This window comes from Toxorhynchites rutilus, chromosome 2 (assembly GCF_029784135.1).
Source record: "Toxorhynchites rutilus septentrionalis strain SRP chromosome 2, ASM2978413v1, whole genome shotgun sequence".
Taxonomy (NCBI): Eukaryota; Metazoa; Arthropoda; class Insecta; order Diptera; family Culicidae; genus Toxorhynchites; species Toxorhynchites rutilus.
Window position 1 is genome coordinate 103,438,049 of NC_073745.1, and position 16,665 is coordinate 103,454,713.

Consider the following 16,665-nt stretch of genomic DNA (forward strand, 5'->3'; position numbering starts at 1 on the left):
AATAAAAATGGAAGGCCAAATGTTTTGCTAATCGCAAAATTCAAAGAAGGAAAGGTCCGCTTTGAGCCGTCTTCATTTCATTATAATTGTTGTATTCTGCCCATAGAACAATCTTCTGGTGAGAAAGAGTTTAGAAATTTGTTCTAAAAAATTAATATCAAAACAATAATTTTGGGCGGCACGAAGTTGGCCGGGTCAGCTAATATAAAAGTATTTCTTTAGATTACAAATTGAAACAATCATTATCATCATCATCTTTTTCTTCTTCTTCATAACTTCCATCAGATTCATCGTCATCTTTTCCTGATTTAACAATTGTTTTCTTCAATGCAAACATTACAGGAAAACCTGTTTTTGTGCGATTTCTCATTTGTGTGACTGTTTAGGAGCGATATTATTATTTGTTCGATTAGTTTGTGTGATTCAAGACCCGATATCATAATAAAATCGCACAAACGAGGAATCATGCGAAAAGGGGCTGCACAAAAACAGGTTTGTCTGTACTTCATCTGGAAGTTTTTTACAATCACTTTTCTCTTTTTCAAAATAAGTGTTTACTATTGGATATATGGAGATATAAAGATGATTGATTATGTTATGATTAGTATTTTAACGACTATTTTTACGAGTGAAATGTTTTTGACCATATTGGTTATTGATTGCATATTGTCCTTCTCCTAAGCCTCTTCGGTAATTCTTTCTATAGGTAATATTGCGGTGTGAATAGCCATGTAGTAAAATTCTGTGCATAACAGTAGTCATATAGTATCAAGAGTATAGATCAACGTAACATTTTGTTATATCGATACAGTAATCGTTAATTTTTTTCTGCACAGATAGGTCACATGAAAACATGAAATTGCTATATTGAGATTTAAGCACTTGAATATTATAACGAGAAAGGAAAAATATTACGAAATAGCTCAGGCATTTTTTTTATTTTTTGGCTGATGGCCAAAGATTCCCCACGGTGCACTGGTTACACATACAATATTATAAAAAATACCAAACACAATTTATCAAAAAAAGGTAGCCATTGTGAAATTCAATATACTATGTCAAGTGGGCGGAATTTTCCACTGGTTGGTATCAAAGTACTTGGACAGTGACCAGGTATGCTATAAGGGTCCTCGCGTTAGCGTTAGTATTTACTTGTATGCACCACTGCGTGCAAAATTGCCTGTATTTGTATGGATTTTTAATTTTTTTGTAAATTAGTGAGAAATGGATTTCTTCCTAAAAAGCCTCATATTGGATGTAGAAATTTTAAACGATTTCATATATTTTTTCTATATATTCGCAATGAAAAATGAGATTTATCAACGTTTCTCTACTGCAGTTTGATACGACTGACTTAAAACCCAGCATCGTATGCCTTTTTGACACCTAACAGCATGCAACTCGATATGTTTTTGTTCAAATTTGAAGAAAACTTTTCGCAAGTTTTATCAATAAAATGTTCTGTTTCGTACATATTCCTCCATATCCTTAATGCGCACTTCCATATCATACTAGAAATATTCAACAGCAACATTGATGAACTTGAATCGTCCATGTAACTTTATGTTAATCAATTTCTAGGAGGAGCATCTGTTTGTTCGACCTTTTTGATGAGCAAAATGCACGTGTTTTCTGAATTGAAACACAATAAAAGTTATGACTTTATATTTAGTTTTTTCCTGGAGCTAATTCTGTGAAAAAAAATAACCGGAAAACGGATTTGATTCATTAAAGTCTATAAATTTGTTAGATATTATGAACATAATACCGTTATTATGCACGCTGTTTTATCTGTGTGAGTAATTCTCGTGTACGATACAAAAAATCTAAAAACTGGTGATATATATAGCTATCTCGCCACAAATTTATAGTGCAGGTCTCTTTTTATAATAAACTTTGTCTTTGAGGCAGAAATTTATAAAAATTAAATGTGTCCGGCATCTTTGAAAAAACAAGATTGTGACGGGAAAGACGGACATTTTGAGGGAAAGATGGACACTAACTGAAAATTCAAGTTTATGTACTCGATAAGTTTTGGAGGTTTTCAAATATGCCTGAAAAATGATCTAACAGAAAGGCTGGACTAAAATCACCTAGAAGGGCTGGTAATTTTTTCTCATTTTTTCATGTCTAAAATAGCTTCCGGCATTCGGAATGACAAATTCGGATTACGTTTTCAAAACGCACTTGCAAACGTAGTTAGTGGGCATCTGTTAATAAAAGAAGGAGGAGATAATCAAACTGTTTTCAAAACAAAATGTTTGTCTTTTGTCGGTGGAGTGTCCGTATTACCCGACTTCATTAATATTTGAGAAAACTTCACCGCTGATTCGATAAACTGAAAGAGAAATGATGGTAAAACATTCACGTAACGAAAAATACCCCAAAAATTTACTTGATGATAATGAGAACCTTATTTTCTGCAGGCGAAAACTTACATCGAGCTGCTCTTTGTAGATTACTTTTTTTGTTTTTTTTTTACAATTTCAACAGAAAGCCAGCTATGTGTACACAGTAAATCTATATCAATAAAAATGGATTTCTGTTTGTCTGATTCTTATGGCCTCGGAAATTACTGAACCGATCGACATGAAAACTGGCATGTAGTAGTTTTTGGGGCCGGGGAAGATTCTTATGATAATTCGAGACCCCTTCCCCCTCTCTAAGGTGTGGCTGCCATACAAATGAAACACAAATTTCTGCATTACTCGAGAATTAATTAAGCAAATGAAACCAAATTAGGCATGTGGAGGTTTTAGGGTGCAATCAATGTTTTTACGGTAGTTATACACCCTCTAAGGGGGAGCTGCCATACAATTGAAAGACACTTTTCTGCATAACTGAAAATAATCTAATATTATAATGTCGAGTTTTGGTAAAAGTACTGAATTTTTATAATAAAAAATAATATTAAAGAGTAGATTAGAAGATCAATCAATGAACAGTTCTACGATAGGACCCATGAACGTGCGCTTAGTAAGAAAACGTGGATGTGATAACGAAAAATAAATTTTGGACGGGACGAAGTTTGCCGGGTCAGCTAGTTTAAAATAAAAATTTAATTTGTCAATTATACAGGGGTGTCCGTCTTTCACGACTTTCCCCTATATGTCCAATCACGTTGGTTTGGTAGAAGGGTGCACCACGGCTGGAGTCACAAGAAACTAATGTATTTTTTCTCTTTCTTTTCATGATTCATTCATAGACATTTCCACCGCCGCGAACAACGACGAACGCTGGCAGCCAACCCAGCAGACTCATCCCCAAGATCAGCAGCAACAGCAGCAACAACCCAGCGAGCAGACGTGGAACACTGGTGGCAAGCATTCCTCCAGTTCGTATTCCCAAAAAGGATTCAAAAAACCTAAGATCGAACCCCAGGAAGGTTCCCCAACGACCAACGGATGCAGCACTCTAAACATACCCCAGACTACCGGGTCGGATAAAAAGGGAAATTTTGGATCCGCTGCCGTTGGAGCTCCAACCGGTAAGCGCTACGGTTGTAGTTCATGTCCGTACACCACGGATCGGAGGGATCTTTTTACGCGGCACGAAAACATCCATAAGGAGGAAAAGCCATTCCACTGTTACGCCTGTCTGAAGCAGTTCAACCGAGCAGATCACGTCAAGAAACACTTCCTGCGGATGCATCGAGACATGGAATACGAAATCGCAAAAACTCGACGGACCGTCAGTTCCAAGAGCTACTACAACAACAATAATAACAACAACAACACCAACAGCGCGGCTATTCCCGCAGCAAATACTCAACCGGCAATTCCCCAGACACCTCAAACCGTCCAGGCAAGCACTCTTAACATTCCAACGGCAACCTTCCCCACCCAAATCACCATTCCTACGCACCATGCCATCATCGAGCACAACTCCCACGCAAACAATCATGATATCGGCGGCGGCACACTGAATGGTGCCCTCCATCACGGGCAACATCCGGCCCAGCAGCCACAATCCCAATCGTCACAACAGATCCTCACGGCGCCACCGATTGTTGCCATCAAGCAGGAGAAAGGAAGCACCATCGTTACGAACAACACCTCCGATAGTAGCCTCACCGATGAGAAGCCGAATGTGAAAAAATTGAAGGGCGAAAAACGATTCACCTGTTGCTACTGTCCGTGGTCGGGTAAGTGATACTTTTTTTTATTCATCAATTCATGCCCTTACACTTGCTTCCGTTGTTTCCCTTGCATGTGGGTACCTTTTTTTCGATTCGTTCCACAACAAGTTGTCGATGGCGTACTGTTTCCCTCCTCCGGCTCCTGTCTAAGAATGGGGACACTGTTTGCCCCTCCGCTCGCGGTGAATTTCCTCTCCAAATTTCTACATTCACTGCCACCAGCGTCTTCCGCCGGTTGATCACACGGATGATGAGGGGACTTCCCGCGTCCACTGTCAGCCTGAAGTGCCCGATTCGCAGCGGCCATACGTAGTAAAATTTCACTCGAGCTGGTCTCTGTTGTCCCGGCATGTTTCATGAGCAACTGTTCGATCAAGTTGACCGATTCTTCCGATAGGTTTCGAACGCTTTTATCCTCAATTGAGTGTTTCGATGGCACCTGACTGCACGCGGTACAGGTTGACATATTACACGCGCTTGTACTTCCGAAGGTATGGTACGATTCCAACTGCTCCTGATATTGGGTTTCATCATTCACCAGAGATCTTACAGTCGGGAAAATCAAAGACTGTGTACCGACACACTTGTCAGAGAGGGTTTCAACCGCTGGACATGTCACCATTTGGGCGCTGCTGTAATGGGGACAGCTGATGCGGTGGGGGAAATCCTCCAACTGCACATGTTGCACTGATTCTTGATGGATCTTGGGACAGCTTGAGTGATGGGGGACATCTTCCAACTGCACCTGTTGCACTGACCCTTGGGGAAGACTTTCAGCACCAATTGTGAGCTTACGCTTGAGTTCCAGCACAAGTCTGCGCAGCCGTTCCTTGTCCGGATAGGCGGAATCGGCGCAGTACTTGTCGCAAATTTTGTTTATGTTGTTGTCCGTGTAATCCCGAGAAGTAACTATTTCCTGGGTCAGCCGGTACAGAAATCGTGGCAGCTCACGGTCATCCGTCATGTGGATTTCGCTTGAGTTCTCTTGAACTAGAATTTAAAAAGGTCGGGAATAATGTTTATTTCATATTTATAACTGTCAACGAAGAAAGCATAGCCTACTGTCCCACACGCTATAAAGCACGAGCTACTAAACCAGCAGAAGGACGAGGAAAGAAAAAGTGTGTGCGGTATACGGAACAGGCAGAGAAGTGCGAAACAAACGGACGATTGGGTTAGACAAAACGAAGCAGCCGCGGACAAGTTCATCGTGCCGGTATCGACTACGAGTCTACGAGTACCGATCATCCGAAAGATTGAGGTCTGGGAAACTCACAGGGAGTGCATCCGTTGTTAACGCCACTGGAGACTGCAGCATCCGTGGCGCCTATATCTACACTCTGGCCAACTTCTACAAGACCACCTTCAATATACTTTGTTGTAACACAAACAATTAGAATTTTAACAAGATGTTTCTACATTGTTGAATGCTTAGAATAGAGTACATTTAACGTTAAATTCGATCAAGAGAGTCATTTATTTATTTATTGGGCTTAGATATGATCATTTTAGCTGTTCAGCTTTTATGAGACCATTTCAAAATTTGTAATGTTCGTTTATAACACAATGAAAAATTAAAAACAATTGACAGATTTACATGTCAATAATTGGTAACCTTGCCATTTCAGTTAATATGCTGGAAAATTAGTGTTGGCGTACTATTTATCAAATTATGCAGAACGATTTCTCGATATTTCCCCATGTCTCCGAAATTGCGGCCTAGAGTTCATCAACCGTGTTTGTGTGTAGTAATTGCATTTGAGTTGAGCTTTTTCGTTGTTCAAAAACTGTATTTTTTTCTCTTTTGAGACATCAAATGGAAGCCCTAGAAAAAACTGTTTCCTGTATGAACTTCACGGCAGGGATTTTCAGATTTTTTTATGACAGAGCACTTTTTATATCAAAAACATTTGACGGAGCATCTGCATATTTTAGTCAATAAAACAAATCCTATTTGCATTGTTATTAACCAACTGGAAACAACTCTATTTCGGTTATGCATTACAATTACACTACATTTGACCCGGACTGAACAAAATATTTTCACTATATGCCAAGTGAAATTAAATTAAAGAATGTTTTTTTTTCGAGGTCGGTTTTCAAGTGGGAGCATTTGCTATAAATTCGCGGAGCACAAATTTCCCGCGGAGCACCATTTGGAAACCCCTGCTTTACGGGTTAGATGAGATAACGTGGTAGAATCCGGAACCACATTCTGTTTAAAAATGTGCACAAAAATACCATTAAGCCATTACTACCCATTTCTTCTATTTATTCAATTATGCACAAATAGACAAGGAGTTATCATTTATCATTTTTCTCATTGGGTGTTAAGTTCTACTTATGTATAGGAAAGGGAAAAGGGTGCATTCGAGGAAGTGAAACGGGCTTCTAAGGAAGACTTCTATGGGGAACATTATATTAAGATCGCGACTACTCAAGCTATCATAATCAGATATGCGTTAATATACACTTTCGAACTTCTAAATCAGCATTTTTTACATAACCAAACAACATTCTCGATATTATGACATCCTGGACCACAATCACATACATTGTTAGTAGCAAGACCTACACGATAAAGACGTGAACTGAGCCCGAATTCCGAAACGCTGCAAAAAATCAGCTTCATGATGAAAAGTGAAATTTATTTTCGGTGCAACTTTTTCAGTTACTCGAGTCATCTAAAACTTTGAAACAGTATATTTCCGCACTTGAAAAATTCGAACAAAAAAACGATCATCTAAAAAAATCAACTTGTAAATGAAATTGCGGTTCCACTCGCAGTTGGAGAAAAAGGTACAAGTTGAAATTAATAATTTGCTGTTGTATTTTGTTTATGCAACATTCACTTGTAATATGTAATATGTAACACTAATAATATTAGTGCAAACAACTTGTAATATTAGACTTGTAGATTTGTACTTTTAGATTCATTATGCAACAGGAATCTACAAGTTTTATGTTACAAGACTAATATTATTAGTGAAATTTTGATTATACAACATGGTCCTGGTGTTATAGCAGTTGGACAGAGTGTAGAGATGCAGACACGACGGTGTTGACTTACGATACAATCGAATTATTTTACTCAGGGATTATCGAAATACGGACCTGCTGCTATACTCCTATCATCGGAATTACGGTCAACGATGAGCCCTTCGTCAGCGAGGTGCGTCAGAAATTTGACATCTCATGATCACAAATGACAGTACGCCTGACCATAAAACGTTGGATGTGGTGCCGCGTGGACAAATTTTACTTTCCTTTTTGGAAGAATGTCGGGAGTGAGAATTGAACTGACCTTTAGCATGTGAGGTACAGATATTACCACCACGCCAGATCGCTTCCCTCAAGGATTCACACTAAATTGGGCAGCACCTTCACGACCTTCAAGCACCTTGCCCAAACCCAGTGACGATTTAACCCTGTCCTGTTGCTCCTCATATGGGAGGCTTTTAGGAGAGGATGGTTCGGTCCGTACAAATGAAATACAAATTTCTGCATATCTCTAGAATTAATCAAGCAAACGAACCCAAATTTGGCATGTGGAGGTTTTAGGGAGAATAAATGTTTTTATGTTGGATAGACATTCCTCCCCCTTTCCAAAGTGGGGGGGGGGCAAAATTAATTTTAAATATATATTTTCTAAGCTTTAAACGGATCAAATCACAATCACAGTTGATTGATTTTCACTGGAAGAACTGTCATCGCATTTTGTAACAACATAACTGATACAAATTTTCTTCTTTCCATTGTTTTTTCTCCAGGTGCCGACAACTGGGGTCTCAAACGTCATCTGAACACCCATACGAAACCCTTCGTGTGTATGCTGTGTGACTACAAGGCAGCCCGCTCGGAGCGGTTAGCTACGCATGTGTTCAAAGTTCACAACAAAAAGGCGTGCAACAAGTGTAACTTCTTCGCCGAAGACCAAGCGCAACTGAACGCCCATCAGCTGGAAGCCCAGTAAGTACACCACACCACTTTCACTTAGTCCATATAGAATCTAACTTTAGGCTTAAGAGAACCTACCGCACTAACCAGAAACATTTTTGAACGTATTTAGCCCCCATGAAACCAACAAACCCGCGAAGAGCAGCTCCGGTAGTACGATCAACACTACCACCGGGGGCACCTCTTCCGCTGGGACGGGGAATGTGTTGAGGAACTTGGGAAATACATTCGTCCCGAATAACCTCCATGGTAACAACACCAGTGGGAACTCGTTTGGGTGAGCAGAGTTTTGTTGGCGCTTGTTTCTAGTGTTGAATACTTTCGTTGTAGACTATTTTGTGAGTTTGGTTGCGATTGGTTTCAGTTTCGTTGCGTTTAATTCGTTTTGGACATGATTATAATTTCTCTCTCTTTGTGTGAGCAGCACCGATGTGATTTTGGCATTAGTTTGTTTCGAAATTTTTCAATGAAAAAATATGTTTCCAACTCACAATCTAACCCAACTAATAATTTAAAGAAATCGTTCCCAATCTCTTTGAAAACGTAATGCAACTCGTACTGTCTACTCATGACACATCCCACTAACAACAATAACAACACACCACTGACCAACGGCGATCCCGCCCTTCGATTGTGCACAATCCACAAACGGCCTCCCGCCGTCAGGACGACCACCAATACTAATGTCTACCACACGGCAACGACTACCACCGGGAACATATTGACCAACAGCAACGCTTCCAATCTGATCGATACGATCAACCAGCATCTGGCATCTACTGGCGCTGGTTCGGGAAACGGGATAGGTGGAGGGGTTGGACAGGTGGCCGCCCCTCAACACCACCAACACCATCACCAGCAACAGCAGCAGCAGCAGCAACAACAGCAACATCAACAGCAAACCCACCACTGGATAGCGAAAGTAAACCGGAAGCGAGGAGCTGAGCTTCTTTTCAGCTATCTGGAGGCGGACGGAAGCGACTCGGAAGACTATGCCCGGTAATTAGTGCGAGCGGTTGTTTGATGATCAGATCAGTTGCTGGTTTATTTGTTGCGTTCTGTTTGCTATAAGCATTGGTTTGTGCGTATCCTAAGTTTCTACACCTTGTATACCAGCGATCGTTTTGTTTTGCTTTTCAATTTATTTTTTCTTGACAAGTATTCACTGACTAGAGTTTTAGAATTAGTGTTGTTATCTTGGTTCAATCGTTTGTTTTTGCCCATTTAAGGTGAAGGTGGAAGGATGCCACAAATGGATGCCACAATGGCGCTCATTTCTTTCATCTCCCTCCCTCACCCCTCGCCCGAAAATCAATAATTTTGCGAAACAGTGCGTAGCAAAATGATCGTTTTCGCACATTTCCCATCAAGTAATATCAACCAAACTCTAATCGATTACTCACAAGATATTAAATTTTAATCTGCCGTCGCACTGTATAGTGAAAAATGTCGGAAAACTCGAACTAGTGCTCTGAAAGTTAAATTTTCATTTTTCAATTTTCCGCAATGGTTTTGTATGTATTGGTGAAAACATCGTTATTTTTTCGACACTGATGCCAGACATCTTCATCGAAACAGCTATAAAAACCACTCAATAAAATATAATTCCGTTTCATGTCATGAAAATCAATAACATAAAATTGTGTTGATATCAATACAATTATTATTTTTACATTTAATGGGTCTATAATGTTTTAGCAACTTCAACATTGTTTAAGCAAAATGTATTGCAGAGCTCGGAACACTGCCACGGCTGCCTATGCTTTCAAAAATAGTAAACGGGAAAGTATTACATTCAATCAAAATGCCTCAGCCAACGAAGAGAAGGATTAAGGCTCTCCAACGTAAATGTGTGGAACAATTCGATCAACGAAGGATAATATTAAGGAAATATCAACATCGAGTTACTGTGCGGAAGAACTTGTTAACCCTTTCCCGTACAACATCGAGTCTCACTCGTGGGTACTTGAATAACATAGGGCGCTAGAACGCTCAGCAGGCTAGTGAAATTATTTGATGTGTGACGACTTAAATAATACGGGAAGGGGTTAATACCAAAAGAGCCCCAATTGGCATGTGTTATAAATTTGCTCATGTTACGCACGCGTAGAATCAGAATTCTACTTCATGTGCAAATACACCTTCTATATATGTTTGACCCGGCAAACTTCGTCCCGCCCAAAGTTTGTGTTTTGTTATCAATACCTTTAAACATCCACGTTTTCTTACTATGAGCAAGTTAATGGGTCCAATCGCAGAACTGTTCATTGATTGATCTTCTAATCGACCCCGTTGGATTTACCTTTTACTATAAAATTCCTAGTATTTCTAACAAAACTCATCATTATAATATAAGATTATTTCCAAACACAATTCTCGTTCAAGATTTTTCAACCACTTGCAAATAACATGTTTCTCCGTTACACGGAATAAATGTTTTATACAGAAAATATGATAGAATAAAGACAGCCTTAAATCGGACAATTCCTTCCTCGAGTTCTGCTCTTATCAACACATCCGGTGATCCTTTTTTTGGTATAGATAGAAGGAGATATAGGAGTGCGTTTCATCACATTAAAATCCATTTCCAGTTTCGAACAAAGATCAATTTCGCTAGCGCAAACATCAAATGGACTAACAGCACTTGTCGCTATGTAAGTGTAGAACATATGGGAATTTAATTTTTCGAATTTTCCCTTTTTCCTTCAGAGTTTTTCGAAAATTTTCAATTGTCATGTTTGGTTGAAATATGTGTAATATTTTTATAGGACCCCTTCTCCATTCCAGAGGAGAGAGGGGTGTCATGCCATTATAGAAACATTTCTCATACCCAAAAAACCCTCACATCTCAAATTGTGCTTTATTATTTCTCAAGTTACGCAGGAGTTTGTGTTTCATATTCGTGTCTTATTCGACCTTTAAGACGCAAAGTAACTTTGGTGTTCCCATTTGTTGGTCGTTATATCCCATATTTCTGGCACTATTTAGAGAAATTTCGTACCACTTACTCAATAAGAAAACTTTTGTTCACTGAATATCTTTATTATTTTCCGCCCCTCTTCCGTCAATAGAATACCTTTCGCCATTCCTTTAAATTCTACGTAAATCACTAATCTGACCAACTTCTTACGTTGCACATCTAATATTTATCTTGTAAATTGACTCGTTCCCAAGTATTTTTTCAAAAAACATAGATACAGGCTTGGTGATTATGCGAAAACTCGATTTTTATGCCCTGCGGCTAAACGTATGTCTCGGGAAAAAACGACGTTTGAATGTTTATATCCACCGATGCCGCCTTGTGTGTGTGTGTGTGATTGTGACGCATGTCCTTTCAATAAAAGTGACTTAAATATACTATCACAACAGCAAATAAGTATCCCGATAAAAGGAACATTCCTAGTTGTTTTGTAAGTGTTTCAAGTTTTTTTTTTCAAGTGCGGCTAAACGAATGTCTATCACTGTACTCTAGAAAGGACTTATCGAAAATTATATTATTTACCGAGTTAGTACCATTTTAGTGATGCGGTATCTAAGCTGGCACAGCCATAACAATGAACTTCAAACGCGTTTTTCTTGAAACTAGTTTTTTCAAACTGGCATACACGATATCTCAAGTTCTACTGAACCGATTCATGTCGAATTTATATGAATACAATCTGCATACATCTCTCTATCGCATAAACCTCTAAAAAATGTTTTTTTTTCAAATTTCACTATTTTAAAAAAATCGGAAAACCTGAGAAAAAACGTTTTAAACCGCATTTTGTTTTTCAAACGGCCGCCATTTAGTCGAAAATCATGTTTCAGTAGTATCTTTCAGTCTCTGTCTCTATTCTGTTCTGTTACAATCAGCTGTTTCTACTACGAAAGCGAAAGAGAGCACAAAGCGGATTCTTGTGGACCGATTTGGCTCGGAATGCTCAAAAAGTCTTCTCTTCGCAAACAGACAACTTCATGAACAATTCACTGTCAGAAAATGCAAAAAAAAATACAACGTGCACGGATACTAAGTGAACTATGCTTTTATGTACAAATGATCGATCGCCGATGAAGATTTGTACCGATTGGGCATAGTTCAAACATGTTCAAAAATGAGGCATCAAACCATGTAGTGTCCAATTGTGATAAGTTCTGAGGAAAGATTCTGAACTGAGTTTGTGAAGTTCTGTAACAAGTTTTAAATCCATTACTTTTTTACGGCATTAATCATATGTAGCGTGTTTTTGTTTCAGGTACATCCTTCCATCCTATTTGATGATAAATAATATGCTAACTGTTTAGTTCTTTTTATAACTATACTTCCAACGTGGGTCCTAACACAATTCTCAATAATAATAATAGAAATGATCTGCTCTTAGATTTTCTGCTTGCCCATCACGAGCTACGAATACCTCCGCGATTCCTCCTTCCAACCATTTTTCATCCGATTCAGGTTCGTCCACCACGATTACAACATCTCCCACCTGGAGTGGCTTCACCGGCTCAAACCACTCAGATCGTCTGGCTATGGCCGGAAGGTACTCTCATGTCTAGAATTCGTTGATCATCCACTGCGCTAATTTCTTAGAGCTGTCTCTCAATGAGCTCCAATCTGCTGGTTGGTTCACCCCCTGTGTTAAAGGATGTGAGAAGTCGTCAATCTCAATCTCTGCCCATTTCCGATAGAAAGAATGAGCCTTTTTACGAATCGCACCATCCGTTCCCACAGTCTACCCATCTGCGGAGCTGCGTGCGGGTTGGAAATCCAGTTCGCGCGCAAGTTTGCGAATGTAGGAACTCTGGTTTCGTTGATCGTTTCAATCTTCTTCAATTGCCGATTTGCCCCGATGAAACAGGTGCCGTTATCGCTGTACACTTCGAGAGGAGTTCCGCATCGTGCCACGAACCACCATTATGAATCATGGATTTACGAAGGGTATTAACCGTGCTCTTGGTAACGGTGCCGTCCTGGGATTCCGAGGAACTGTTTTGGTGTCGTTGCACCACTGACACCGCACCTGTCGTCGCAAAACTTCATATCATTGTAGACTGTCTCTTTGTTGGCATTGAGTAAACGACGCTGATAGCTGTCAGTGGGAGGAAGGTTATCGGATACTGTTTCGGTAAGATTATGGGGTACTTAGCCAAATGCGATAGCCCCAATACGGCTGCCCAATCGGATAACCTCTGATTGATCGATGAATGGAGACAGTTCATATAGCGGACTCCTTCTATCCACCAACAACCAGGCTTGATCGTGGTCATCCATCCGCAAATTCAGCACTTGATACTCTCGATGAAATATTTCTTGCTGCACTTGAACCATATAACATTTCCTGCTTCAAAGAGAGCCGAAGAAAGCCATCCTTGGATTTAATCTGCTCCACATTTTTTTCTTGAATAGTGTACTTGCTCTACACACGAATGCAACTATTCGATGCAACCGGCGGTTCATTTCTATGATTGGATTTTGTATCAGGTTCTTCAATAAGAGCGCAACAAAAGTTTTTTCAAATAAAACAAAAAATGGTTTTGGATATCAATGAAATTCTTTATTCATGTGAAAGTACGTTTGATGCCATTATGTATGGAACTAGATTTCTTTTGCATGGCCACCACGGTCACGCTTGCAGAAGTCCAGACGCTGAACCCAATTTTCGACGGTTTTCAAGCATAAATCGGCCGATACTGCTGCAACTTCACGTTCGTACGTACGAAGTTCATCAATCGTCGCTGGCTTGTTGGCATAGACCATAGACTAACAACGGTGTCAAATCGCACGACCGAGCCATTTCGTGAAATAACTCGCTCACCAAACTTGGTTTTTTAATAAATCGATTGTTAAATACGCTGTGTGGCTTGTGGCGCCGTCCTGTTGAAACCACATATTGTCCAAGTCCATATCATCCGATTCGGGCCAAAAATATTCGGTTATCATTGAGCGGTAGCGATTCCCATTCACAGTATCGTGCCGGTCTTGATCATCACGGAAGAAGTACGGCTCAATGACGCCGCCGGACCATAAACCGCACCAAACCGTATTTTTTTTTCGGGATGCAATGGTGACTCATGGAGTACGTGCGGATTGCTGCCTGACCAATAAAGCATATTTTGCATATTGACGAAGCCATTCAGCCAGAAATGAGCCTCATCGCTGAAGATGATTCTTCGATGAAAATTCGGATCATTTTCAAGTTATTGCACAGCCCAATTCACGAACATACAACGTTTCTGGTGGTCAAGCGACTTCACTTCTTGCGTCAATTGAATCTTGTAAGGATGTAGGCCAAGGTCTTTTCGCAAAATTCGCCACGTCACAGAGATGCCCAACGCTTGAGACCGACGTGTGAGAGACTGATTTGGGTCTTCCTCAATTGATGCTCTAGCGAGAGCAATGTTCTCGACACTACGGACCTTTCTTTGTCTCACTGGCACGGGAACATTTTGTACTGTGCCTGTGGATTCTAATTTTTCCACTAGACGATCAATTGTTGATCTGGCAGGACGATTATGACGACCACAAATAGGACGAATGCTCTTAAAGTTGAGGCCATTGACTCCGAATTTCAGTAGTAAATTTTAATAATCTCTACTCGTTGTTGAATCGTATATCTTTCCATTATGAAATGGCAAACCTTACTGAAGAGAAATGTCAAGAGAGCGGGAAAAAATCTACCTAACTAACGCGGGACACAAAAAACAAAACGTTATGTATATACGTTATGTGAACATAAACCATAGTTTAGCGAGTCTAAACTGATCAGTGTGCTCCCGTGGCCGAGTGGTTAGCGTCATAACTAACATGCCGGGTGTTCGGGTTCGATTCCCGTTCTGGTCGGGGGAATTTTTCGTCAAAGAAATTTCCTCCGACTTGCACTGTGATCACGCGTATTCTAGAGCTTGCCATTCAGAATGCATTCAAGGCGTGTTATTTGGCATAGAAATCTCAACTAAGTACTAATAAAAATGACGCAAGTAATACTACGTTGAAACGGCGAAGTTCCTCTAGGAACGTTAGTGCCATTGAAGAAGAAGAAGAAACTGATCAGTATTATTTCTTTCTGAATATCGGCATTCAGTTGGGATTTTTCAGTGGTTTAGATTTTGTTTACGTCCGAAAATCACTCGCTCAATCAGAGCATTTACGCCTGGCAAGCACGATTCAAATTCTACAATTTTCTTCAAATTACCGAATGGAATGCTCGCAAATTCCAATTCATTTTTCATCGATTTTAGTGTATACGTTAAAAAAATGGACTAATTTCAGATGGCGATGAAAGATAATTTATAGGAACAAATTTTCTTTTAATCTTACGTTTATTAAGTCTACAACAAAAATGATTCAAGGCTGTTGATTCGCACTGTCAAGCAACTTGATGATTTTTCCATACTGCAAGCTCCATCCCACAGAGAAGGAGTTGGACATCCTGAGGCACTTTGTGTCCGCCAGATATAGCTGATCTGGTAGTTACAATATCATCTCTTTGCCGCTCCTTAAGCCGGGAGATCGAAGCAACCGGCCAAACGGTGGAGAAGAATCTGGCCAAAATGGATATTTTTATGCGGAAGCGGCAGACCAGACCGGCAGTATCTAAGCAACAGGCAATCACTCAGAAGGAGTAGCTTGAGGTGCTGGTGAAAAACTTCTTTCTGGCGAAAGAAGTGAAAAACTTATTTTCGTACTCATAGTGAAAGACGTGACGTACTTGATGCTAGAATTCAACGAATGGCATGGGACCGGGTACTTTACGTTCCCCAGGTAAGCGATGACGTCGAATATATCATTCACATCAAGTTCTCGAAGCAGGTCCTTCTCTGACAGACGTGAAGGGAATGTCCAAGCCGCTCTTCTTTCGAGTCATATGGTGAACGGGGAGATATATAGTACGAAGTGCTTGCCGGAGTTGGGAAGGTGATGTGGTCTTCATGCCGAACCTGGGATCAGATCAAAAGATCCCTGGAGGATGGATCGACTGGAGATAAACATTATCGCGAAGACCACCAACCTTCCCAACATTCCCCAGCTGCGTCCGATAGAAAACTTTTGGGCGAATGGCCAAAATAGAGAGACAGACGACCCCCAAAGCCACGAAAAAGTAAAATAGCACACCGATATACATCTTTTCATCGGCCATAGTTCAGGTTCCGGCCAACTTCCGTAAGACCGCCCAGCGTTTGATTTACGATACTTCATCAAACAACTCTGCCTCTTCCTGTCGAGTATACACTAGTTCTTCCGGCTTATTTAAAACGTTAAGACCTGACCGAGCTAGGGGACCAAAGATAAACTTTTCGTCTGACTCACGTTGGTCCCTGCGGATCAATAGGGGACTTTTATAAAAATCATTTTCCAATTTTGTTGCTGTCGCTTCCAGTTGACACTCTCTAAACAAAAAGCCCAATGTCGGTAGAAGCGCTCTTGAACAGTCTGCCAAATGAATGTTTTTTTTTGAGGTTCATCGATTTAAGAAAATCAACATGATCAAATTGTGATATTGAGACTGGGGAGAAGTTCCCGTCGAGCATTGGAATCTGCTATCTCTTTTTGGAACAGGCCCTGCTTTTGGACTGGCATCTCCACCATCTTC

At 40.2% G+C, this 16,665-nt stretch overlaps 2 protein-coding genes across 7 annotated transcripts in view; one reads left to right on the forward strand and one right to left on the reverse strand.

Moving 5' to 3' along the window:
- LOC129766985 (protein charlatan) overlaps positions 1 to 16,665 on the forward strand; it is a 127,770-nt gene that overhangs the window by 102,606 nt on the left and 8,499 nt on the right. For 4 of the 6 annotated variants that reach the window (XM_055767583.1, XM_055767581.1, XM_055767584.1 and 1 more), the window contains exons 3-6: positions 3,206 to 4,144; positions 7,909 to 8,107; positions 8,208 to 8,372; positions 8,762 to 9,094. In XM_055767583.1, coding sequence (XP_055623558.1) covers positions 3,206 to 4,144; positions 7,909 to 8,107; positions 8,208 to 8,372; positions 8,762 to 9,094 — 1,636 coding nt within the window. The remainder of the gene's footprint in view (positions 1 to 3,205; positions 4,145 to 7,908; positions 8,108 to 8,207; positions 8,373 to 8,761; positions 9,095 to 16,665) is intronic. The other 2 variants (XM_055767585.1, XM_055767586.1) reach the window with 2 other exon arrangements.
- Positions 4,132 to 5,176, reverse strand: LOC129766987 (uncharacterized). The gene has a single exon (XM_055767587.1). The coding sequence runs from the start codon at positions 5,100 to 5,102 to the stop codon at positions 4,182 to 4,184; it is 921 nt and encodes a 306-aa protein (XP_055623562.1). The 5' UTR covers positions 5,103 to 5,176; the 3' UTR covers positions 4,132 to 4,181.